Source organism: Rhinolophus sinicus, linkage group LG04 (genome assembly GCF_036562045.2).
Source record: "Rhinolophus sinicus isolate RSC01 linkage group LG04, ASM3656204v1, whole genome shotgun sequence".
NCBI lineage: Eukaryota > Metazoa > Chordata > Mammalia > Chiroptera > Rhinolophidae > Rhinolophus > Rhinolophus sinicus.
In genome coordinates, this window is record NC_133754.1 from 140927320 (window position 1) to 140953452 (window position 26133).

The 26133-nt window shown below is 40.5% G+C and overlaps 1 protein-coding gene across 4 annotated transcripts in view; it reads right to left on the reverse strand.

Annotated features, from left to right (window-relative positions):
* Positions 1–26133, reverse strand: part of DOCK8 (dedicator of cytokinesis 8) — a 192190-nt gene that overhangs the window by 125170 nt on the left and 40887 nt on the right. For 2 of the 4 annotated variants that reach the window (XM_019730243.2, XM_019730266.2), the window contains 3 exons: positions 15975–16150; positions 12918–12989; positions 3058–3181 (listed from right to left, as the gene is read on the reverse strand). In XM_019730243.2, the coding sequence (XP_019585802.1) occupies positions 3058–3181; positions 12918–12989; positions 15975–16150 (372 nt within the window). Of the gene's footprint in view, positions 1–3057; positions 3182–12917; positions 12990–15974; positions 16151–25771; positions 26018–26133 lie in introns of those variants that run through there. The other 2 variants (XM_019730259.2, XM_019730272.2) reach the window with 2 other exon arrangements.

Sequence of the window (26133 nt, forward strand, 5' to 3'; positions counted from 1 at the left end):
CTCAGGTCCCACTCCCTACATAGTGGATCAAAAACTCTGTGGTGGGGCCCAGCAAGCTGTATTTGAACAAGCCTTTCAGGGGATTCTGAGGAAGCTAGAGTTTGAGAACCACTGCCCTAGACCTCAGCCCCAGAGGGTGTGTGCAGTTTCTGGTGGTTATGATTCTGGATGACTTCAATTTTCCCTTTTGGTTCTCTCAGTCTCTGAAATGTGTTTAATCAACTCCCTATGTTAAATTTCTTCTGTGGAAATATCTAGTGTGGCTTCTGTCCGACAGACACAAGGAATAATTTACGTGGTCATCATTTATGGTAGAAATTAAATATAGTCAAAATTATTAATGAAAAATCTCTTAATACTCCCCTAGAGTACAGCATACAGATATTCTAGGCCTCAGTAAGCCCACCATATTCAGCATTGGAATTGATGGCTGATTCCTCTGTAGAGCTTAGATTACATAATTGGCCTGGCTGCAGAGATTGTGTTGTTTGAAAAACAGATATCAGTAAAAATCCCTCTAGTTATATTCAGCATGGTGAGATGCTTGTGGTATGAGAACACCCAAAAGCTAAAAAACTATAACGGTTTAGAAAACGTCCTATGTAAACTTTGACAAACGTTTTCCACTATGTTTTATTTTTCTCAATTATAAAATGGGCAGGTTGGACTAGAGCACTGGCTTTAGATTTTTTTAAATTGTGGTAAAATATATATAACATAAAATTGACCATCTTAACCATTTTTTAGTGTACAGCTCAGTAGTGTTAAAGTACATTCAGGTTGTTGAGCAACCAATCTCCAGAACTTTTTCATTTTGCAAAACTGAAGCACTACCCCCATTAAACAATAACTCCCCATTCCCTTCTCTCCCAGTCCCTGGCAATCACGATTCTACTTTCTTTCTTTATGAATTTGACTACTCTAGTGTAGGGACAGAGTCCCAGAGAGCAGTTTTCAGGCTCTCGGCCTCACGTGGGAAAGGTGCTGGCTCGGGTAGTAGATGGCCCTCAGCTGTGGCTAGTTGGCCGTCAGCTGTAACGAGTTAGCCGTTAGCCACTGATATAACTGCTGTGGCTACGCTAGCAAGCGCGGTTGCTGCTGGTGGGTGTGGTTGGCCGGTGGATTGTATTGCGGATCATGTTGATCCTGCTTCCTATGTCTCGCCCGGCCGCCGGTGAGACTGGGGTGCAGGGGGACCCCTTGTTGGGGTGCTGGAGGATGTTTGCTTTTTGTGATATCAGCCCAGCCACCAGCGAGAGTATGGTGGTATGAACCCCATTTCCATGGCTCCATGGGTGTGCCTTTTTGGTCTCACCATATCCTGCGTTCTTGTGCGGGGAGTGGAAGCAGAGATCCTGCATGACACTAGGTACCTCATTGTGGGGGCAGAGCCCCAGAAAGCAGTTTCCAGGCTCTCGGCCTCACGTGGAGGAGTGCTGGCTCGGGTAGTAGATGGCCGTCAGCTGTGGCTGATTGGCCGTCAGCTGTAGCCAGTTAGCCAATTAGCCGCTAATATAACTGCTGCGGCTACGGAGGAGAGTGAGGGAGAGAAGAGAGAAAGAATGGGGGCTAGCAAGAAGATGGTGGCAGGGCTGGCAAGCGTGGATGGCGGTTTGCGGACAGTGTGGATCCAGCCTCCAGTGAGAATATAGTGCCGCCAGAGAGTGGTCGGTGGGTTGCAGACAAAACGGACAGCAGGTCGCACGTCCAGTGAACCCAGCCCCCAGTGAGACCGTAGTGGTATGACTCCCCTACCTATGGCTCCGTGGGTGTTCCTTTTTGGCCTCACCATATCCTGCGTTCTTGTATGGGGAGCGGGAGCAGAGACCCCGCAGGAGACCCTGCATGACACTCATTTAAGTGGAATTATACAGTATTAGTTCTTTTGTGACTGACTTATTTCACTTAGCATAATGGCTTCAAGGTTCATCCACATTGGAGCATGTGTCGGAATTTCCATCCTCTTTAAGACTGAATAATATTTCATTGTATGTGTATGCCGCATTTGTTTATCCATTCATCTGTCCATGGATATGTGGTTGTTTCCACCTTTTGGCTATTGTGAATAATGCTGCTATAAACTCAGGTGTATAGAACCGACTTTTAAACTGTAACTGCTCTGTAATAATAATAAGACCAGCAACAATAATAACAGTAGCCAACATTATTAGGCACTAAGTGTGAGAAGAGACATTGTCGTTAAGTGCTTTACACATATGAATTCATTACTCAAACAATTCATGAGTTAGTTACTATTATCATTCTTGTTTTCCAGGGGAGGAAACTGAAGCCTGGAGAGTTCAGTTATTCTGTCTGAGGTTACAGGGTGTGGGGGCAGAGCTCTCGGCCTCACGTGAAGGGGTGCTGGCTCAGGTAGTGGATGGCCGTCAGCTGTGGCTGATTGGCCGTCAGCTGTAGCCATTGAGCCATTGGCCACTAATATAACTGCTGCGGCTACGGAGGAGACTCGAGGAGAGTCGGTCGGTTGGCAGCAAAGCAGACAGGAGGTCGCACATCGTGTGAACCCAGCCTCCAGTGAGACCGTAGTGGTATGACTCCCCTACCTATGGCTCCGTGGGTGTTCCTTTTTGGCCTCACCATATCCTGCGTTCTTGTGTGGGGAGCAGGAGCAGAGACCCCGCCTGACGCCCTGCACGACACAGGGTTAGCATGTGCTGGAATCACAGAGTACCCAGACAGTCTGCCTCATGGTGGAGCTTTTAATCACTGTAGCTTGCCTTAGGGGCACCTCTCAGTCTCTACAAGAATGTTATAGGGATGAGCCCAATACCCCCAAACCCTGCAATTACAGCCCCTTCACTTTTATCTATTTTAATTACTGAATTTCTGGCTTTTCATTTGAACACCGTTTTCTGTAGCTACAAACAAGTTTGAAAAAAAATATCACTGACTCAGATGGTAGAGTTCTTCCTCCTACTCTAATGTTCTATGAGTCCAGGCTTTTTATTTGTTAAAAAAAAAGAAAAAAAAACCCGACAGCATGCCCTGGACCGAACAGCCAGTAACCTGGTAACCATGTTTGTTGATAGAAAATACCTGAGCTCTGGGTTCACTGCACTCCAAGGTTTCTGACTCAAACGTCTGCTTCTGAAGTGTCTTGTGAAAATCTTTTCGGGATCCAGTCTTTTTAAAGCCGCAAGTCTCTGAACTTCCTTGGTGTCTTTTATGAGAGAGAGAGAGAGAGAAAGAGAGAACCATTAGATTAAAAGTAATGGCTTAAGCATAGGCTTGGTACTGAAAGATCTTGCTAAGAGAGGACCAATTGTCATTCCTCACATCTAATTATGCACCAGGCCCAATACAAGGCTCTCTTGTAATGAGATACAAACTTGCCTCCTGGCTGGCTCATTATTAAAGGCAGGAATGGCCTGGGAAAATTCCACTTCAGAGGTGCGGTCATTTCAGCTGTGGGGCATTTGGCTCCAAGTTGAAGCTAAACTATGACTCTAGTGTAAGGGGCTGGAATAAATCTAGCAGTGTGCAGAAGCAGCCAGCAAATAAAGATCGTTTGAAGATAAAAATAGAGGAAAACATTTAATCTCCACACTCATTATTGAGTAAAAAGGCAGGACATGGTTCAGAAAAAATAGAAATAAATAACTTATATGCTGACAAACTTTGCTAACATTCTCCATCTCTACTCCATACATACCATTAAAATTGTGTTTAAAAAATATGTAGCTATGGAAAGGGTTTAAAATATAATGTCTAGGACTGACACTAGAGAAAGAAATAAGACCATACTTTCATAACGAGAAATGCAACAGGTATAAGTTGTCAAATAATAACTATAGAATAACTGTGTGTTCCCCATTTTTGACTCAAAGGCTTTCTGGAAAACATGCTACAAAGTCAATAGCACAAACACACCCATTTTATTTGATTTCCCACACTAGTAGAAAAACTATTGAGCAAGTTGGTAGAGGAACATAAAATGAGTTAGAATTTATTAGGTAGATCAAATGGCAAACAGATAAAGCAGGAGATAGATGTACGAGAACCACTAGCAATGATCCAAATACAGAGTTTATAACTCTTTGGGAGGGGTGAAATGTTGGGTTATGCATAGTGGCACACACTGCAAGTACTCCATAGATTTTAGTTTGATTGAATTAATTAAAGAGAAAATGAGAGGTCCCTGTGTTGTCTGCAGAATGGAGAAGACTTTCTCCTTGGATTTTATTGTGCTGTCAATATGAGCAATTTGCGTTGAGTAAAAGGAGATAGGAAGTAGCTTAGAAGAGAGACATGATGGGCTCGGTGATTGGTTCAAGTCAAGGTTTACTGTCAATGGCCATCTTTGATGTCTCCTGGCCACATGCATTGCCCTGACCCACGCTGTATTGATGGGGCTGCATAAACAACAGGCCAAAGTGGGGAACTGACAATAATAAGGAAATGAAAAAGGTGTAGCCTCAATAAGGAAATAAGACTAAACATTTAGGAAGGACTGCAAGAGACATACCCAGCATAATTTCTGGTTTGAGATTCCTGAACACCAACAAAATAAACAAAATTTGAAATATAAATCCTATTATTTATAAACATCAATTAACAAAAAGTATTTTGGAGAACGCTTTCAAATAATTCCTCAGAAGTTGCTCTAAGTGTGCAGATAGTAGTGGTTAAAAGAGTAGACATATATGTTACCAAACTTTATATTATAATATTTATTAGAAAATTTCCTAACAGAAGATTTCCTAACAGATCTTTGAGAGAGATTTCATAAACCTGCTAACTTCTCAAAAGTTAGTCTCACCAAGATAAATGTAGGCGGCAACCTGTATGTGTGTGCTGGATGGGTAGGCTTTTCTAGTGCGTAAAATAACTCCTTTGGACTCTCCCTACGAATTCAAAGAAACAGTGTCATGTGATCCGATGTCCAAGGAGAAACCCACCCAACTCCAAGTAGTGGCAAATACAGGCAAGTACTAAGTTGCATCCTAAGATTACACTGCCCCAATTGACAACATGCTAAATCAGTGATTATTTTACCTGAAAAATCCAATTTTAAAGGGGAAAAAATTCCCAAAGGAAGTAACAAATTTGTTCTAAGATGGAAAGCAAACAGAATTAAAATTCAAATTTCACACTGTAGTATCTGCCTTTTGCCTTTCTTGGCACTTGCACACTGCAAAGCGAGTTGATATCAACATTGATTTCAAAGTCACATGCCTCTTCACAAAGAAACCTGCTTGGACCACAGAAATAAAAATCAGGAAGCAGCCTAGCTTAAGACCTTAGCTTAAGCCGTGGTAACCAGAATTATATTTGTTTTAGCTTTATCTCTTGTCTCATAAAATGCACCCATTTCCAACAGTGTTTACTTACAAGTGTACAACACACACAATCACACTGACACAGACACACACACAGTTCCAGATGTGAGCCTGCCTCCCTCATCCTCAAATTACTCCTCTGTGGCCTCTGTTCATTAGGTGAGGTCTGGGCATGAGACGAATTCTAGGATAGTCCTCCAGCTTTAAGATTTTATGATAAAAATTTCATACATCATATCTGAAAAAAATTAAAATCAAATTTTCTTCTCAAAAGATGTTAAATCTGGGAGAAATGAAATTTATTTGGCAATTGTTTTTTTGCCATTTTATGCAAATAGATGTTTGGTTTTTTTCCCTCAGTTTTGTTAGAATGTTTTCTGGAGTTCTTCACATGGACCCCAAATACATTGACAAATGGGCATTTAAAAAATTGAGTTACAGAGCAGTGTTAAAAGTTCATTTCACAATATATACACTCTAACTCCATGCATATGCCAGCCCTCAGGATTTTTGGTACATAAAGCATTAAGACTAACGAATTCTGTGGCTGTGTGTTTGAAACCAGAGCAAACTCCTCCCCCTTCCTTTCTCACTCTAGATTTAGCATCTATTTCCCCATTTTTAAATCTCACAAAGTTGCAAAGCTCCCTTGTGGTAGCAGGGTAAAGCTGGCTGGAGAGGAGAGAACAAGGGTTGTCAAGCATGTAAAGATGACTCATTTCAGAAGTGCCAACCGCAGAAGGCAGAAACTGCCACTGGGTCGGTGGTGAGACTGCTGGCTGAGTGCCAAGTGGCTACCCGCGTCCCAGCCTTATTACCCCAACTGGGCAACTCAGCCAAACAAAGCCATGCTCCTGCTAAGCCTATTTGCAGAGAAGAGAGATGAGGTAAAGTAGGCCAAGTGGTAGAAAGATGATCCTCATGAAATGAGCACAACCTATTGCTTCTCAAGAGAACTGCATTCCTCTCCTTCAAACACTGTGTTACACATTTGGGGACAATCCAAAGACCAAACATTTTGAGAGCATCCTCTTTGGAGGCCCTGTGGAAGAACAGACAGACTCTGGGCTCTAGAGTCTAGACCTGGGTTCAGATGGTGGCTTCTTACAGACTGACTATGAGACCTGGGGCATGTGACATTGTTTCTCTGAGCCACAGTTTCCGCAAGTGTAAAATGGGGGAAATCATTCTTTTGAAATCTTATTATGAAGATTGAAAAATAACATATGTGCTTCATCTTCTTTTCCTCTTCCCCTTCCCATAACTTTTCCTTTTCTTTCCCATCCCTCCCTGTACAATGTGGTACTAAAAACCATCAAACAAGGTACTCTTCCATCCCTCAGGGTGGGGGGTGGCTGAGGAGGTCCAGAATGGGAAGCTGAAAGCCAAACAGGGTAAGGACGGCACACATTTAAAAGGGCTCCCTGCCTGGCACTGAGAATCAGACCCCTGTGGTGGGAGGAGGGCGGCCAAGCCTGAGGGGACCTGGCCTGTGATAACAGAGTCTGAGTAGTATGACGAGGGCACCTGGAGGAGAAGCCTGCCACGAGGTGTCAGAGTCCAGGCGAGGGGCCAAGGGTGACCCTATGGAAGGATGGCCTGGCACTAAGTGTCAGTGCAGGCTGACGAGGGCAAGCCTGGTGCAGGGTGTCAGAGCCAGAATATGAGGAGGAGGGCAACTGGGTGGGGATGGGAGGTGGGGTGGGGTACTCGCAATAGTTACATAGAGCGGATAATTTGAGTAAGGAAACATATTAAGGACACTAGGAATCAGATTGCTCACTATCTGAGAAGGAAGTTAAAACCATGGAGAGGAAGAAAACTAGAATGAATACTGTGATGTTGGATTGGGATAGCACGTACTGACATGAACTCTTAGCTTTCAGTACACACACGAACACACCCGCAGCCCTATTCACTGAGAAGACATGGGAAGAGCAGCACCTTCCTGGCAATGAGCAGAGCCAACACCTACATCTTGGCTTCTAAGCACCATTTGCCACTAAAAGGGATAAGAACTTCTTGTAGAAATGACTGATTCCAGTGGGGAGGAAAGTGTAAGATCAGCCTAGAATATCTTGTGGCAGAAAGCGAGGATGTGACTAGTGACTGCTGGGGACATGTAAAAAAGACATGAGAATCGGGTGAAGGGATTCACACTGGTCCAATTGAAGGCCATTTGTGCATAGAAATAAATGATAGAAATGGATTACAACATATTGAATAAAATAGGAAATTAGGACTCCATATTGATACAAATAAACTGGGAAGCTTGGTGAAGAAGGGGACATTTACAGTAATCAAACACAAATGGAGGGACTTTCTAAAAAGTAACTGGCCTGTAACCTCAAGGTCACAAAAGTCAGGAAACACAGAAACAATTCCAGAGTAAACAGGACTAAAGACATGTAACATCTAAAAGCAACACGTGACTTTGAACTAGACACTTGCTCTAAAGGGCATTCTTGGGGCATTTGGTGAAAGCTGGATAGGGTCTGAGGATTAGATTATAATAATGTATCAATATTCATTTCCTGAATGTGATGGTTTTATAGTGATTATGATGGAAAATGTCCTTGTTTATAGGAAATACACACTAACGTATTGAGGGGAAATGGAAAATTAGGTCAGCAAATTACTTTCAAATGGTTTGGGGGAGGAGGGGGAAAGGTCTTTGTATTATACTTACAAGTTTTCTGTAAATTTGAGATTGTTTCAAAATAAAAGGAAAATAATGTGTGTTAGGTGTCTGGCATTGTAATACAGACTGGTAGTGGGTCCTATTTACTAACCCATGCATCCAATGCTGCAGTTGCTGTGAGTGTAGGAGCTGTTATGCCCAGAGACATCTGAGTGATTCACTCTACCTTCCAGCCCTGTAACCCCACACTTTGGCTTGGTTGGTGGTGACTAATGCCTGACTGGTATAGGATACAATAGTCCTACCCCTTGCCTCAAAGTGGGACAGTGGAGCATCTTTGCTGGGTGATCCCTCTAGAGCATCCTGGGGACCAGGCCAGTAATTTATCTGTGCCTTCATCCTTAGCTGACTCCTTCTGCTTCCCTATGTTGCTTCCCTCACTCCCTTACAGGCTCTTCCTAAAGAGCACACTCTCAAAAGCACATGCACCTGAACCCCTGTCTCAGTTTCAGCTTCTAGGGAATCTCGACTAAAACAATCACACATAATCACACACCAACTTGATAAATGAGAGCTATTATTTTTAGCATCAATGACAATACCATCAGATGCAATACCAATGCATGTATTATAGATCTAGATACCCTTATTTTATGGGTATGTTGATTTTAAAGTCTCCTAACATCCTTATCCGCTGAACTATATTATGTTTATAGGGGAAATTTACTTATCAAACACAAAAGTAGAACTCTGAAGAGTGTTCACTTTAGGATTCCTCTTATAAAATTCTCCCCCCAAAACAAATAAATACCAGAGTGAGGCAATTGTCCTGAGTAAACTTGTTCCATTCCGTCCCTTCCAGGGAGTTCTTTTACCAGATCTACTGCTAAAATTACAGATTTGGGGATTGGATTTGGAGATTCCAATTTTCTGACATCTTAGTAGCAATGGTACTCAATGAGGGTAATTAATATTTCAGTTTTTGATTGTCTCAATGACTGGGGTGTGCTGCTACATTTCATATCCTGCAATGCCTGGAGCATCATACATAATGAAGGATCAATCCGAATTCAACATCCAACACAACTATCAAATGTCCCGTTAGACACTTATGGGGGGTGTGTGTGAAAAACCAGTCTGTAAATATCTAAGCTAAGCCCCTATACCATCTTGCAAATAAATGCAAAGTATTTTTGTACTGAATTTTCAGGAAAACACCTACCATGTTAATGTAGGGAAATTAAACTTGGTGCTGATTAGAGCTCTTCCAAGAGTTTCCCCCCATTTTGGAAAATCATATTAATATCAGCAATGCTGCTTATGGTATTTGTATCACCCATACAACACACTTGTTGCCTGCTTTTGTAGGTGTTATATTCACAATAATTCTTCCTGCAGAGGCAAACAGCTGTGTTACCATGTTCTCTGGTGTAGTTGGGTGCCAGCATTTGCATAATGACATACTGTTTTATATATTAAGTTTCTTTTTTTCTCCATTATATAACAGTTGGGCCATTGTATTGGCTTCCGAAAATGAGAAAGTTTGTGAGTTATAAATGTGGTATCATAAAATATTTGTTACACAGAAAGATGGTGTTGGGCCTGACTGATCTGAGAACGCTTGTCTTAGAGCAATATGGTATGGATGTTTGCTTGTTAACATTTCATTCATTTTTCCATTCAACGAATGTTTATGATGTATCTCCTGAGAATAAAGCACCAAAGAGGATGCAGAGAGGAAAACACAAGAATCCTAGCTCTGAAAAAAAAAAAAAAAAATCCTAGCTCTGAAAGAGTCCCTATCCTCAGGGAAGTCACAGTCCAATGAGAAAGATCACATAGTTTGGCAGGGGAAATAAAAGTGTAGACAAGTAACTAGAATGTAATGTAGACTATGACAAAAGCTTCTAAGAGAAACATAAACAACATGCTTTGAAAACTCAGACAAGGGAGTAATTACTTCTGGCCACATCAGGGAAGGCTTTGTGAAAGTCCTGGTCTTTGAATTGGGCTTTAGTGGGTGTGGATTTGTGGGGATGAGGAGTCTGTGCGAAACAGGTTAAGAGCGGCTCAGTGACATCCACAGCTGGATTGCTCTTTGTAACTGCATAGTAGGTTGATGAGCCTGGTTTGCTTTCCACACTTTGAGAAAGCAACTAGCTAAGCACCTTGACAGCCAGCACAACAATTGCATGTCATAATAAGCAATTATTGATCAGGGAGACATTTTTATGGTGTTTTGGGAGTAACTGAATTATATGCACTGATGTGTTTGAATTTTAATTGTTTACCAGTTCACTGGGAGTAAAATATGGAGTAATAAAACAGATGATACCCCATTCCTTGATATCTCAGCTCTCCTTGAGCATAACCTTCCTTCTGAATTATCTTAATCACCGAGGGCTTTTATGATGCTGCTCATAACACTCATGAAATGTTTCACTGTCGTTGCAGATAATACACTAAGAATAAATAGTATGTAAACAAGTTTAATTACTTAAGAGTTTGACTCTCCACCAAGACATCAAACACATTCTTCAGTTAATCACTCTTTAGCTTGTTTAGAGAAAATAATGCTTAAAATATTTACTATCGCCCAAAGGATGCCAGCAAACATCAATCCATACAAAATTATCAAAATATATGGAAATAAGATGGGATAAACAAGTAACCATGGCACCATTCTACTCATTAGCTCAAAGGTCATTTTTAAAAGTCATGGAGAGTAAAAGCACTATTATGTTTAGAGCAAGGACATGAAACTTTGTGCTATACACATGAAAGACACAGTGGAATTCATTCAAGGCAACTTCCAGTCTAAGAAATACAACAATTTCTAGTAGAAAAAATATATTCCCCCCAAAAAGAGATCATGTATTTGGTATTTCTGTGTAGTTTAATCTTTCCTTATTGAGTTAAAAAAGAAAATCTGAAATTTTCCTCTATCCTTCATTTGTCTGATTTAAACGTCTCAATTATAGAACTTGAGTGGCAAATGCTCTATAGAATTATGAGAGTGGGAGGGAACAGCAGTGGCCATTACTCTGCTCCCCTGCCCCGTAAGTGGGATTCAAAGCTATATTACAGATAGCAAGGACATAAAAGACTATCCCTAGATATTACAGAGAGATGTAACATCAGCAAGGAGATAATTGAGGAATAAAAGAGCTAACTAAATCAGTGTTTGACTGCACGGTTATGGATGATAAAGACATGTTCATACAGGGCAAAATGGCTTTATTAAGTATGGTCGTCCAGAAGAAGGTAGTTTTTCCCCCCATGGTGTATCTAAATATATGGGAAAGAGTTTTTGGTTCATGCCTTTCACATGCTAATAGAAAGTACTTTTTCTGAAGTCTTCAGAAAATCTTATTTCATTTGAAAGGAATACTTTAAATAGGTTGAATTGGAACTAGATAAACCCTAAAGTATACATTTTATGATTTTCCAAGTATTATCTTTATTCTATGAATATATATAGTACCTCCGATGTGACATCTACCCTGGATCATTAAATCAATCTTTGACAAACTGAGTTGTCCCTTGTTGTTTTCCTTTGCATATAAGATCTTACTAATTGGTCTAATTTAAATTATTTGTCAATAGGGAAAAGACAATTGAGCCATATTCTGTAATAGTGTTTAATAAATATCATAAATGTAACTAACATTTATTGAATTATTGCCACAAGCCAAGAAATCTTCTAAGTGCTTTACGTATGTTATTTTATTTATTGCACATAACAAAACTTACGAGGTAGGCACTATTCTTATTTCTATATTCTGATGAGTAAATATCAAGGAGCTTTTAGCATGGACCAAATGTCTCCATGGATGTTTAGGTGTATGTACATATATATATATATTTACATACATACATACGAAAGGTTGGACAATTACTTTCCACTGTGTAAGTGCATGGTGGAAAGTTCACGAACTTAACTGTCTGAACTTTTTGTATTTATGTAAAAAAGTATAAATATTCATTAGGTGAATAGATCAACTGTGGTAAATCCATGTAGCGCAATATTAGTCAGTGAAAAAGAAATGAGCTATCAAGCTACAAAAGGACACGGAGGAACAAGGCAAAAGTATGGGGATAATAAAAAGATAAGTGGTTGCTAGGGAGGGATGACTGTGGTGTACAGGGGATTTTTAGGGCAGTGACAGTATACTACTGTATGACACTATAATGGCAGATACACGTCATTGTGTATTTGTCAACACTGTAGTATATACAACACACAAAAATGAGCCCTTATGTAAACTATGGACTTTAGTTAAAATTAACATATCAATATTGGCTCGTCAATGGTAAGACATGTACCACACTTAAGATCCATCCAAGAAAAGGATAAATCAGTCAGAGAAGTCTGCACAAAGACAAAAGAAATTTGACCTGGTCGTTAATGCATAGGTAGGATTTAGTGAAAGGTGAGGGGGGGGGGGCAAGCCCAGAGGGGAAAGAGCAAGAACAAAGGGCTAGAGTTGGAATAGTGAGGCAGGGGAGGAGGCCCAGAGAAAGGAAATGACTCCAACAGTTAAGGGAAATACGTTTTAATAGACAGAGTGAGGCCAGATTATTAAAGCCCTTGAAAGGAAAGCAGTGGAGTTTATATTCGCTATATCAGGCAGTAGGGAGCCTTAGACGGTGTTTGAGCAGGGGAGTCATACAAGTACAGTCGATCCTCATTAGTCACAGATTTTGCATTTGCAAATTCACCTACCCACTAAAATGTACGTATAACCACCAAATCAATATGCACCTTCATTCTGGGACACGTGCCAAAAAATAAAAAGTTTTTAAAATCCAAAGATGTTAAAAATAGAGAAAACTATTGTGGGGTGGGGGCTGAGGGATACATGGGAACTCTTAGTACCTCCCACTCAATTTTTCAGTGGAGCTGAAAATATATTAATTACAAAGCTAATAATATAAAACAAATATATATGAAAAGAGAATAAAAGAGGACTTACTTCTGGTTCACAATTAGCCATTCCCGAATATAGGTCTGAACACAATCCCTGACATGAGGGTCCAGTTCAACCCTAATGAGATGGCAAATGAAATAGAAACATGTTATTACTGAGCAAAAACAACAAAACCATCCTTTACCACAGCCAAGAAGAGAGCAGTGTGATTTCAAATCCAGGTCAAATGAGAACGCTAGGGGCATTCTTACCCATTCATTTCAAGTGTCTGAAGCATTCCTGAGGCAATAACATTTTTACTTTGATGAGACAAATATGTTGGCATTTTACACGTTGTGGGTTTTCTTTATTATAGAGACTCCTGTGAAACCATACCTAGCCCTAAAGGCATTCTGACACCAAACAGGTAGTACTAGCTGTAATCACATACAAAACAAGAAAAATAAGCACCGATTTTTCACAGGGGTAATTTGGGCGTATTTTATGCTCATGTGTAACCCTGTTAGGACATGCATGTTTTCCTTTTTGAAAGCCATGAAGAACAGCTGGCTTATGCTGTGAGGAGCTGACAGGCACTGGCTTTGTTTGGTAATTATTAATTGCCATACCTATGTCACGAGAGAGTCTTGTGCGTCAGAGTCTTGAAAGCAGTCAAGACTAATTTCCCACAGTAACGGCGCTTATTACTGTTTGTCCCCAATGTTTTGGTATTATAGGTAAATAGGTCTAAATACTACAAGTTTTCATTTTCTTATTCGTATAAAGGGGATAAGAACAGTAGTGACCTTGGGAGCTTGCGGTTAGTATTAGATGGAATATTACGAAGGTTAGGCACGTGTTCCCTGGGCCCTGACTTCCCAAGTCCCAGCACCATCCTTTAGTAGCTCTGTGACCTTAGACCAGGCACTGAATGCGTCTGTGCCTCAATTTCTTCACCTTAAAGTGGGGCTATTAATAGCAGAGTGCCTCCTTTAGAGAGCTATGATGAAGATTAAATAAGTTAGCATGTGATGTGTTTAGAAGAGTGTCTAGCACATAATAAGACCTACACATGATAGATCACAATTAAGTGCTATTTATTATGCACTAGGAACTGATAGGATCACTTTAAATGTATTAATTCAGTTAATTCTCAGTCAGCGCCCCCAGGGCAGGTGCTATCACTATTCTTATTTTGCAGAAGAGAAGATAAGGATCTGACTTCAAGTCGCCCAGCAAGTACCATGTTGCCCGGAAATAAGACCTAACGTGATTTTTCAGGATGACATCCCCTGAACATAAGCTCTAATGCATCTTTTGGAGCAAAAATTTATATAAGACCCGGTCTTATTTTGGGGGAAACACGGTAGTAAAGCAGGCACTGGAACCGCAGGCTTATAACCACCACTGCTCACAGCTCAACATCAAGCTCTGGGCTACGCACGGGGGATGCACCAGGACTCAGCCATTTACTCTGATGATGACCATGGGAGCTTCCTGGGCTTTAATTACACAGAAGACTTTGGGGCAAGGATTGAAATACCATGTTTCCCAGAAAATAAGACCTAGCCGAACCATCAGCTGTAATGCATCTTTTGGAGCAAAAATTAATATAAGACTGGGTATTACATGATATTATACCTGGTCTTATATAAGACCGGGTCTTCTTATATAAGACCCGGTCTTATATTAAAATAAAAACCCGGTCTTATATTAATTTTTGCTCCAAAAGACGCATTAGAGCTGATGGTCCGGCTAGGTCTTATTTTCGGGGAAACACAGTGGTGCAGGTTTTTTTCAAGTCATCAGTGTTAGCTGTAAATTCTAGTGACAAAGCAATATTATACTCAAAAATAATGCAAAGAAAAAAATTTCCCTCTTCCATCAAATTTCAAAAAATAAAAATCCTGCTACCACTACATTTATTGCAAGTATTTTAAACAGGTTTTTCCAAGATTCTAATTCACTTGAAGACAACGAACCATACATTTTTACACAAAGACATAAAATGAAGTGGTTCTCCCAAGGTGAAAATAATAGATGTTACCTACATCAAAGTCAGACCTGTATAAATGGACTGACAACAGGGAACAATGTTTCCCAGTGATCACCAAGTTTTGATTTTGTGGGAAGTATTTTCAAAACATCAGAGCTGAGCATGTGGTCATGAAAACGGTCGAAACAACAGAGTAAAGGGTCAATAATATCCAATCTCCTTGCAATGAAATGAAGTCCAAAATAGAACTAGAATATCCCAGAGTATAATGAAGGCAGGAGCCATGTTTCGTGATCTCCTTTCTGGGATGTTTTGGGAAAGATGAGAAGGGTGAAAATGTCCAAGAGGATGTGAATCTTCTTTGTTTTGAAAGTGAACGCAAACAGACGTTCATCCTAAATCTCCAGAGAGATGTTGCTTTACACTCTACAGAAGTCACAAGAGTTTCCTTTAGGTATAATTCCATTGTTTGATACCAAGAGCTAATGCCCGCACCTATAAACACATAGACTAACCCACTGTAGAATCTCAAACCTTAAACAGCTATTCACATGTTCATGCTACGGAGCTGTCTCCATTGTTTTTCCACTCACAAAAGTTTCTTCAAAGGAAGGGACTTTGCCTTATTCGTCTTTTTTCTCCGTACCCAGCACATAGTAGACTTCAACAAATGTGGGTTCAACTTATGTTTATAACTTGACCCAGTTGTAAAACCAATTAAAATGCTTCTGAATGGAGGCATGTTAAAATGATTTTTATGAAAAAAATCTTGACACTTTTACAAATGGAGAAACGGAGACTTCGTGAGGTCACATGACTCCCCCTAGGTCACTGAGCTGACATCTGGAGACAGTCTTGACTCCAGAGCCTGCACTCCTCACCTCTTCTTGAGCATTCCATTTGGTCCCACTGCATCCCCTTAACTAGCTTAATCCCCCCGTGGCTTTTCAAAGCCTCTGGTCAAATGAATTCAGAAACTGTAAAGTCCCATAGTAGTCATCCTGCACATCTTAATAGAGCTGAGTAATTTCATTTTCCAAAGAAGTTCAGAATTAGGGCATTTCCCCCCTCACCAAGAAAAGGCATGCCATTCACTATCCCATCTGCATTTTAAGAAAACGATTTACCCTTCCTCTGGCAGAGAGGGCTGCAAAGTCCGACATTCCTTGGGTGTGAACACCACGTCCAAGTCGTCCTCAGTGAAGTCTCCCAGCTCCTGGGCCAGCTCCACATCCAGGCTGTTCAGGTGTGTCATCAGAAGGCCTTCAAAGTCCACCGGCTCCACTGGGTCATAAAAATGAGGCTGAAAGGGTGGGGAAAAGAAGAAGGGGGTTTCCACACGGTTTTCAGGGAAAAGCACTAAGGCGAGAGGAGATGTCTGCCTTGCCCTCCCTTTCCACTCAGTAAGTGTTTCACTCTCCACGTACAACTAAGGGGAGCTGTCTTTAGAGGGGCTGTCAAACACAGAAGCAGTGATACGGAAAAGAAACGCCGCACGGAAAGTCAAGTCAGAACATGATGAGTAATTAAAATCACACCCCAAGGCAGAATTTTTCTCTGCTTAATTGCATCTTGATGAGGAATCCTGAGGAGATCCAAAATGAGATCACAAGGCTTTGCTGAATTGTTATAATTTCTCCTACAAAAGCTCTCTGAGGCCATGTTTACCCAAATACAGTGAAGTAGCGAATAGAGGCAATTTTCCAGAAATTCAGGCAAACTCAACACTCCTTTGAGTATTTAGGCATGGTGTTTCCTTTGGCCTAAGTTATCCTATATGTTGGTTCTTGAGAGCACTTCATTTGTAATCATAGCCTACAGTGAACCAGACTTGGTGACTGAAACACTCCAAGGCAGTGATTTCCAGACGCAGCTGGGCTGACTGGTGCTGGTCAGGAAGATATTTTCACTGACTACAGCTAAATGAGCAAACTAAGGGCAATCAGCTGAAGTTTCACGTGGCTACTGCGCTCATTATTTAAAAGGATTGTTTTTTTGCTCTTCAGTTATGTCTTTCCACAGTGGAGAGGTTAAAAGAAATGATAAGATTGGATAATCCCATCGTTAGGATTTTCTTTAGTTGATAAAATAAAAAGTTGGCAATTCAACAAATATTTTTTCTTGCCTGTGAAGTCCAAAGACTTAGGAACAACTGCTTTACATAAGTAAGATAATCACTTAAATGAGTGGATTTAAATAATAATAATAATTAATAGTAGTAGTAGTAGACTAGAAGCAGCTCTAAGGTGTTCATTTATAGGAGACTATTTAGAGTGATCAGCCCGAGGAATTACTGTGCTCTACCTCTGCCCCACCAGTGGACCAACTAAACAAACATTCCCGATTCTTGACTTGTACTACCTCAATATGAAACAAGGACAGATCCAAAGGAAGTGCTAATAAAACCGGTTTTTCATCGTCCTGAAACTGTACACCAGACTAGATGTGTGAGCTCCAAGTTGGAGAGGACGAACAAAGTGCTGTTGAAGAGGTGAAAGGAAATAAGATGAGAGAATGTAAACGTGTTTTGTTCTGTCCCCTCCCCACCCCTGCTGTCCCTGGGGCGGTCATGACATGAGTGACATAGTTGGGGAGTGAGGACAAAGCTAAGAATTGAGCAAACATTTGCCCTCCATTTTATCTGAGATTCTTGAAGGTGGTGGACTTACATAATGTCAGCAGGGTCAAAAGGGGCAGAAGAGAAGGCAACAGGAAGCACTTCAGTAGGAGAGAGCAAAGACACGCCCCTAGCTCTCCAAGGCTCCGATGTGGTGTGACAGAGCATGAGGAAGTTTCCCTGGGTTCTAATTGGGGAACTTGGAGGTCAGCTAAGGAGTGGCCCATAGTCCTTATAGGCTGCCTCTTAAAATGAAGCAACAGGGAGCAGCAGGGACTCAGGGAGACAGAGATCAGCCTATGCAAGAGCCAGGTGGGGACAGACTGTGCAAAATGGCAGAGGGAACAACGGTCATCATCTATACACAGAACCAACAGATCTGCTGCATATCTACATACGACCAACCCCAAAGGAGAAAGTGGACTTTCCCACTCCTTACCACAATCCAGCACAGAGAGTTCAGAGTCAGGGACTGAAACGACTTCAATTTGAAATGAACTGCATTTTTTTGCATAACCAACCTTATTGCTGTAAAGTTTATACCCATTGAGCTAATAATTATTGAGCACATACCGTGTGCCAAGCAATTGGGTTAGGTCATTATATACATTATCCCACTTAATCCTCACTAGAACACCATAAGTATGCACTCTGATTCTCCCTGTTTTATAGATGAGGACATTGAAGGCTAGAGATTTAATGATTTGCCCACGGTTACACAGCGGGGCAGTACCCCATCTGGAATTCAAATCTAAGCAGATTTATGTTCTTAACCACTATAATTTTGTTTTCTCTTGTGGGCTTTGCAGGGAATCTGTATTTCCAGAAATCACTAAAGCACAAGGCAATTGTAAGTGTTTTTGGAAGTGAATCAAAACAATACATTTACCACTATCCACGAGTTCCACTCTGAGCTTCTCATGAGATTGGCTGCTCAAAGTAATAGCAGTAAATACATTACTTAATTAAAATAATAATAAATGTAAATTTATTAAGGAGAATATCAATTCTCAAGTAGAGGCACTAGAAATATATACTCAAAAATGATACTGAAGCACAGTTTGAAGCAATATGACTCGAGCACTAACAACTAGTAAGCAGAAGCTTCTATAGAGAAAAGACATTTGTGTGAAATCATCAAAGAGAAAATAATTCAGGTCCAGTCAAAGTATTATACTTGTCATGTCCCTGAAATTCAAAGCCACATGTGAGCATCTACTGAATGCAAGTCACTGAGTCGGGCATTAGGGACACAGAAGAGTAGATGGAAGCTACTCGCAGGCGTCTTTCCATGGATCTTCAGTCAACCATAAGATGGTCAAGTCTGTCACATTCTCACATGTAATGCTATCTTTGAAGAGGGAGCTGTGGTAAAAAACAGAGTGTCATCACTGAGCACTAACTGTGTGGCAATGTGCCAAAGGCAATAGACACAATTTATCATAAAGCCATAAAATCTTGAGGTCTGCATATATTTCAGGACTGAATAGACTATAAATACAAACCATAATGATAGACTTATTGAGTGTGGTTCTAGCACTCCACACAAGCTGGCATTTAATACTTAGTGTCCCCCACCCTTTCCATACTGAAACTAACAAGGGAGGAAGCTATTCATCCCAAATGTGATATAAACTAGTCCTGCGTTGGCAAGTGGGTGGAGAGTCCAATTACTGTTAACTAGACCATAACGCAAGTTGTTCCTCTTGCAAATTCATATAATAACCGGGAACCAAAAGAGATTTCTGTTCTCCACAAACTAGCTGAAGTCTTAATGTCAAGAGTTAGGATTAACTGTGAGGCAGTCAGCACGTACACACAAACACATAGACTATGCCTATTTAGTGATAAGCAAAGAGAGAAAATAAATACTGAGGAGCACTACGGTGGTATTGCATTTTGTTGGAGGCTGCTGTTTGGGGGGCAAGGGATGTTCTAGGTCAGTCCCGAAGGCAGGACTTGGGCTCTTGGGGGCTTAAAAGCCAAACATGAAAATTAACTACTTTGTGTTCTCTCCTGTTGAGCTATATGTGGCCTCCTAGTCAGTGGAGACCCAAGACTAGTTTAAATGATGTGATCCAAAGTAATTTTAAGAATGCCATCTTATATCATGAATTATAAGTGTCTATCCTTTGTTAAAATAAGAAAAAGGCCCAAATAATCAAAATAAAAACAAAACACCCTCTGAAAAATGAAAAAAAACTTAAGACTACAAATTATCCTAAATCAAGCTTTCTCTATTGTGATGACTTTGTGATCCTTTCCTGGCATGTTTCCAGATGGGGGAGTCTACAAGGGTTTTTTCTTGCCAGCGTTGGAGGATAGAAGGGAGGCTGCAGCTCTTCTGTAGCATACGCACACCTTCTACTGTTACAATCACTGATATAGGTGCTGCTGTGAAGGAATAACCCCCAATGTAATTAAAGTCCCTAATCAGTTGACTTTCAGTTAATCAAAAGAGAGAAATTAACTTCATCGATTGGAAGGAAGCCTTTTCAAAGAGGGTAGGGGTCCTCTCGAAGTTGAGCTCATGTCCTTGGATATCCAGCTTGCCTGCAATCTTGCCTTCCTGACTGTTGGGGACTTCAGGCTGCTTAGCCAGCCACCATCAGTGGGTAAGCCAGGGCCCCACAATCAATTCCTTAATATATGTGTATATGCATCTCCTACTGGTTCCGATGCTCTGGCTGAACCTAGACTAACACACCTACTTTCATTCATTCAACACATGCTCACTGGGGTCCCCCAGCAGTCCTGCACTAGGCTGAGGGGACACAGTCTCTGCCCTGAAGCAATTTTCAACACTTCTTTAGGGAAGACTTGTGCAGTCTTTCTTTGTAGCTACTTTTTTTGTCAGAGGCCTAGTCAATAGAAGGGTAGAAATACACAAAGAGATGATTATAAATACCCTAAAAGCTTAAATTATTCACAGCCAAATATTTATTTCTTAATTAAGGGAGTTTGAGCTTTTTCTTGTCCCCTAATGCACATCAAAGGCTAGTTCTGACATGAGGTGGGATTCAGTTTGTTCTGAAATTAGAAATTCCTACAGCATCAGAATCGTATCTGTTTAAAATTAGTCTGTGTAACTCCTAGCACAGTGTGGTATGCAGACAGCACACTGATAGCAGATTAAAAGAACAAATCTGGACAAAAATGGAGAGGTTACATGACTTGACCCAAATCACACAGGTTTGTTACAGCACTGGGGTGGCTTCATGTCACTCTGTGTGGGCGATGGACAGGGGTGTGATGTCTCCAGGTGCACTGGCCTTGTACCCTTATGAATGTTTACCCCATGGGGGGGGGGGGTTCTCAAGTTGACTTGGCTGTTCACGAGAGATGACTCTTGTCAAAGTTATCCAAGACCTGTGTGTTGCCAAATTCAGTGATCACTGTTCAGTCCTACAGCACTGGACCCAGTGTAATTTCTCCCTCCTTCTTGGAACACTTTCTACAGATGGAGGGCAACCTAGTGTGTCCCAGTCTCTGACAGTCCATGTATCAGGAAACCCTTCAGGCCTGGGCAAATTGAGAAGGTTGATCACTCTACCTTCGGGACACTTTTTCCTACTCCTATGATGCGGTGCCCAGGGTTCAGTCCTAAAACATCTTCGCTTCTCAATCTGCATTCATGCCCAGATATCTTATTCATTCCCATGGCTTTATAGCCTTTTTTTTTTTTTTTTTAATTATAAATTTCTATTTACAGCTTCAAACCTTTGTGGCAATGTTGACTTTTCCAATTATACTTCAACATCACCATGTGGTGATCTAATAGGCCTCTCAAACAACAAATTCAAAACTATCTCTTAATTTTCCTGCCAATTTGCTCCTCCCACATCTTCCAAGTGGCAATTCCATTCCACCGGCTGCCCTGTGCAAAAATTTGGAGTCAAGGTTGAGTTCTCTCTTTTTCTTATATTCTATATATCATCCATCAGAAAATCCTATCCAGTTTACTTCTGACGTATATCCAGAATCCAACCACTTCTCCCCTTCTCGACTGCTACTACCCTTTACCAAAGCACTACTATTACTTTTTTGAGTTACTGTGATAACTTGCTACCTGCCCTCCCCACCCTATTCTCCACACAGTAACCAGAGTGATCCTTATAAAAAGAACCTATATGCAATCTTTATAAAAATTCAGATCATGCCTGGCTGGTGCTCAATGCACCAGTGACGTGCCATCTTAATCAAAGGACAAATCAAAGTTCTTGCATGGTCTCTGAGGCCTATGACCCAGCCCTGCTTTCTCTACGATCTCATTTCCTGCCCACTCTGCTTCCTTGCTGTTTCTGGAGCATGCCACATATTCTTGCCTTGAGAACTTTGCACTTGCTATTCCTTTCAACTAGAATACTCTTCTTCCTTCAGGTATCTGTCAAGTTCATTCAGAATTCTTCTCAGGTATCTCCTTTCCAGACAGAGGCCTTCATAGATTACCCAAATAGCCCCTCTTCTGTGTTACTTTCTATTCCCTTATTCTGTTTCATTCTTCACAGCACTTAATACCCATTGATAATGTCAGTTCCATGAGGCTAGACTTTTGTTATATTCACTACTATATCCCCAGCTCCTAGAGCAGCTCCAGGCACAGAGTGAGACCCAATACATATTTCTTGAATGAATGAATGAATGAATGAATGCTTAAGAAAATCTTCTCACCTCTCTACTATATTTAACTAAACAGAGCTGAAGACAGTAAGTTTCTTCTGGCTTCAGAGATTTCAAAATACTACATGGCTTAGATTAATCAATACTTCCCTGCTTCCACCAACAGCAATCTGATGCCATTGAGTGGACAATGCTGACGTGCCATCATGAGTGTCAATCTACTTTTACCAAGATGTATTTGATTCCCCTGCTTTATACAATGATGGTAATGAAACTCCCACTCTGTACACAGGGCATCACTTTCGTTTTATCTTCCATTGTGAATTTGCATGAAAACTATACTGAGATCTTCCTTTTCCATCATGATCCCTTCAGTGAGATCAATAGCCCAACTCTTTGAAAGATAAAGCACCAAACAACAATGGCATCAGAAACGTAAGAGAAGACCGTATTTATCCAATGATCTACCATTTAGATCACACTAAGCAGTAAAAGAAAAAGGTTGCTTTCGTGTACAGAAGCTTAAACACCTAACAAAAATGAATACTTTCTAAGGTATGAGGCTTTTTTTTTTTAGCATATTATATACAAACATGTCATGTAACATGGTGTTTTGGTACATATCCAGGATGTGGCTTTTTATATCCTTTTCTTCAGCCCGAGCTGTTATGGTCCAGCTGATTCATTCCATTTAACTTCGAAACTTTTCGATTCTCTTTTTTTTTTTTTTTAATAGGATTTTTCCCTCTATAAAAATGTAGGTTAAGGTCATGAACCCCATACACAGTGTCTCAAATCCTCCTTTCTGCCTTAGGGCATAGATCCAACCCTTTCTTCTCTTGTATACGTATTTCACTCCCTTTCTACTTTGAATAATCAGAAAATAGTTTAGTATTTTCCAGTTTCATCTCAATGAAGCCATCAAACAGAGTTGTTTGACATCACAGCGTGTCTGGCCAACCTGTTCACGCGGCTGTGGCAACAGAGAATGCCAAGGCCAGTGGGTGATGCTGCATTCAAGGCCACTCTCTCTGGCACTGGTCACAAAGTACTCAGGACAATTCTATCGTCATGTCTAAAAAAACCAACCCCAAATGGTGGTACCTCTTCATGTTCAAAAATGCAAAATTTAAAAAGATTTTATCTACTTTGAAAATGCTTGTATATACAATCATTACGGCTAACATTTACAATTAGCGTTAAAAACAAAACCCAATAAAAGAGAAAAAAAAATCAAACACACGCTTTCTCTCACGTGATTTACCAGATTTGTGACAGAAGCCTCTATATTTATATAAGGAGATATCTGCAGGGTTAGCAAGTGGCCCTTGCTTACCACACTTTCTGAAACTCAGAGCAACCAGGACAACAAAAGAAACTTCACGTTTCTTTATGGTCTTCCTCCTATTTGGAACACTTCTACCTATGGAAATCCTTTAAATGATCCTTAACTGGACCACATGTGGAAGGCCTAGGGAACTTGAAAACACTGATGCCTACGCACATCCCATGGGATTTTGATTTAATTGTTCTATGGTGGGCCTGGCCTCAGGTATGTTTCTAAAGGTTCCAGGGATTCTAATGGGCAGCCAGGGTGAGAACTTTCCTCTAAGTCTCCTCAGCCTTCCCCATGAAGCCTTTACCTCCTATTATATCATGGATCTTTCTCGCTTCTAAACACCTATCACACTCAAAGCCAGTATGGATTCTCTATATTATCTGTCCTCCTAAATAGATCACAAAGCCCCTCAGAGGCGACACCATCTCCTGTTCATCTTCTTTGAATCTCGCACAGTATTTCCAGAGTGCCAAATACATAGACAGCAATATTAGCCACTATTTACACATCCATTATGTCATTCTATATTAACCCTGATGGGGTAGCATTATTATGCCAATATTGCAAAGGAGGAAACTGAAGCCATCATGGAGGTTAAGTAACTTGGCCCAAATTATACAGCTAGTAAGTGACAGTTATACTTCGCCAGATCCATCTGACTCCAAGTTCCTGCCTCTTGCAAGACAGCAAATTTATAATTGACTGGGTTTTAAATAACTTGGTACCAATTAAATACTTTTTAAAATTAAATAACCACTTGCATCACCATATGGAGTTGTTTAAATGGTGGTTATATAAAGAAAGGTAAGAGAAACAACAGTGAAAATGCACAATTTTTCAATTGTCCAAAATAATTCAATGAATACTCTACAGTTTCTCATTTTTAAGAAAAGTTTTCTAAAGCAGCTTCAGGTTGAGACCCTTTAGACCAGGGGTGTCCAAACTGCGGCCCGTGGGCCAACTGTGGTCCGCAATCCATTTTTAATTGGCCTGCAGCAAATTCCAAAAATATATTTAGTTTACTTAAATAAACCAGGTGAGGCAATATGTACTTCACCTCGAGTGAGTGGCCCGGCTGTTTGTGTATTTTACCGCATATGGCCCTTGGTGAAAAACATTGAAAAAAGTTTCAATACCCCTGCTTTAGATGATAAACTACTCCTCTGCCTTGCCAGAAATGAACTGTGCTAAATGTCCCATTCTCTTTCCATGAAATGAAAGAATATTTTTTATGGGAAATCACCATGTAAGTTGATTTCTTTGGAGGAACCTTCCTTCAGGAAGATGACTCAAGGGAAAGAACAGCCACTTCATACTGACATTACAACATGACAACCAGGTAAACATTAGGGTGATTTCCTAAGCAGGCCATGCTTCACAAAAAAAAAAAAGGGAATCGAATTCAGGCCTCCCCTTGGCTCCCTCATGTCTCCTGCTCTTCAGTCAACTAACGAGAAGGGATGGGGCCACAGACAGGGCTGAAGCTGCAGTAGAGATCAGGGAAATTATATTCAGAAAACTAAAGGAAATAACCAGGAGTAATATATTTTAAAAGCTATTCATTTGCAAATAGAACAAGGAATAAATTAGGACCGGTAGAAACACATGATTCTTGTATAGTTCAGCATTTTTGCTATTTCCTTGATAGCTTCTGTTGGAAAAATGGGTCATTAAGCCACATGTTAACTCTACTACGCAGCTAATGAATTAATCAAAATTCACTTTCATCAAAACCTACTGATGAGGCAGCATAACTGCCAAAAGAACACCTGCAGATATTAAGCAATTGTTTTTTCATTGTGACTTCAAATTGAAAAAAAAAAAAAAGAAGAAGAAGAAAATTTCTCCTGAAGAAATTTAAGGCTGCAGCATTGAAGTCAAAGCTGGTGTAGAGAAGGGGTTAAAATCTGTTAGCTAAACTTCCTGAAAGCCTCTTAATAGTGATGTCCACACTATTTCTCAAGACGGCCACGGCAGAAAGCTGCAGTCTTAATTTACAAAGAAGCAAAGCACCAAACCCCACCTCCCCTCCTTGTTTAAGATATAAAAGTATATCTAGTCACATTTTCACTGCATATTTTGAATACAATTTGAGTCAGAAATTTAAACATAATTTTTTTGGGTTTTCAATGAAATGCATATTAGCACCAAATTAAACCAAAAAGCATTTCTAATTTATCTTGGTTTAAAGCTTATCTAACATATCTGAAAGCATGAACATTATGCACTTGATGTGCTTTTATTATAATCTGCAATTCTGAAACAGACAAGAAAAGTACAAATAAAAACAGCAATCTAGCAAGCCGCCAAAGTCATAGATTTTCTGAAGAAATGTCATCACAACTTACCCTTGCAGGACAAGGTGCTGTACATTTTTCAGTACTACTATTTCATCAATGACAAAGCACACAAATTATCCTACTGAAATTATCTCCAATCACTCCAGTAAACATACCTTTAAAAGATACACAGTTACACGGCGTGTAAATTGTTACAGGAGACAAAATGGCGGCTACAGGAAACCAAGTGGAAGGTTACAAAATTTCTAAGAGCAGAAGTGGTTTTGAAGTAATAAGTGAGAAACAAAAACTAACCTAACCTCTGCAAGATAACCACCAGAACAAGCAAAAAAGTACCCTGCGCTGTGCCTGAGGAAGTGAGTGCAGTGGAGGCTGTAGCTCTCTCACAAAGGAAGTGAATACTCACTTCT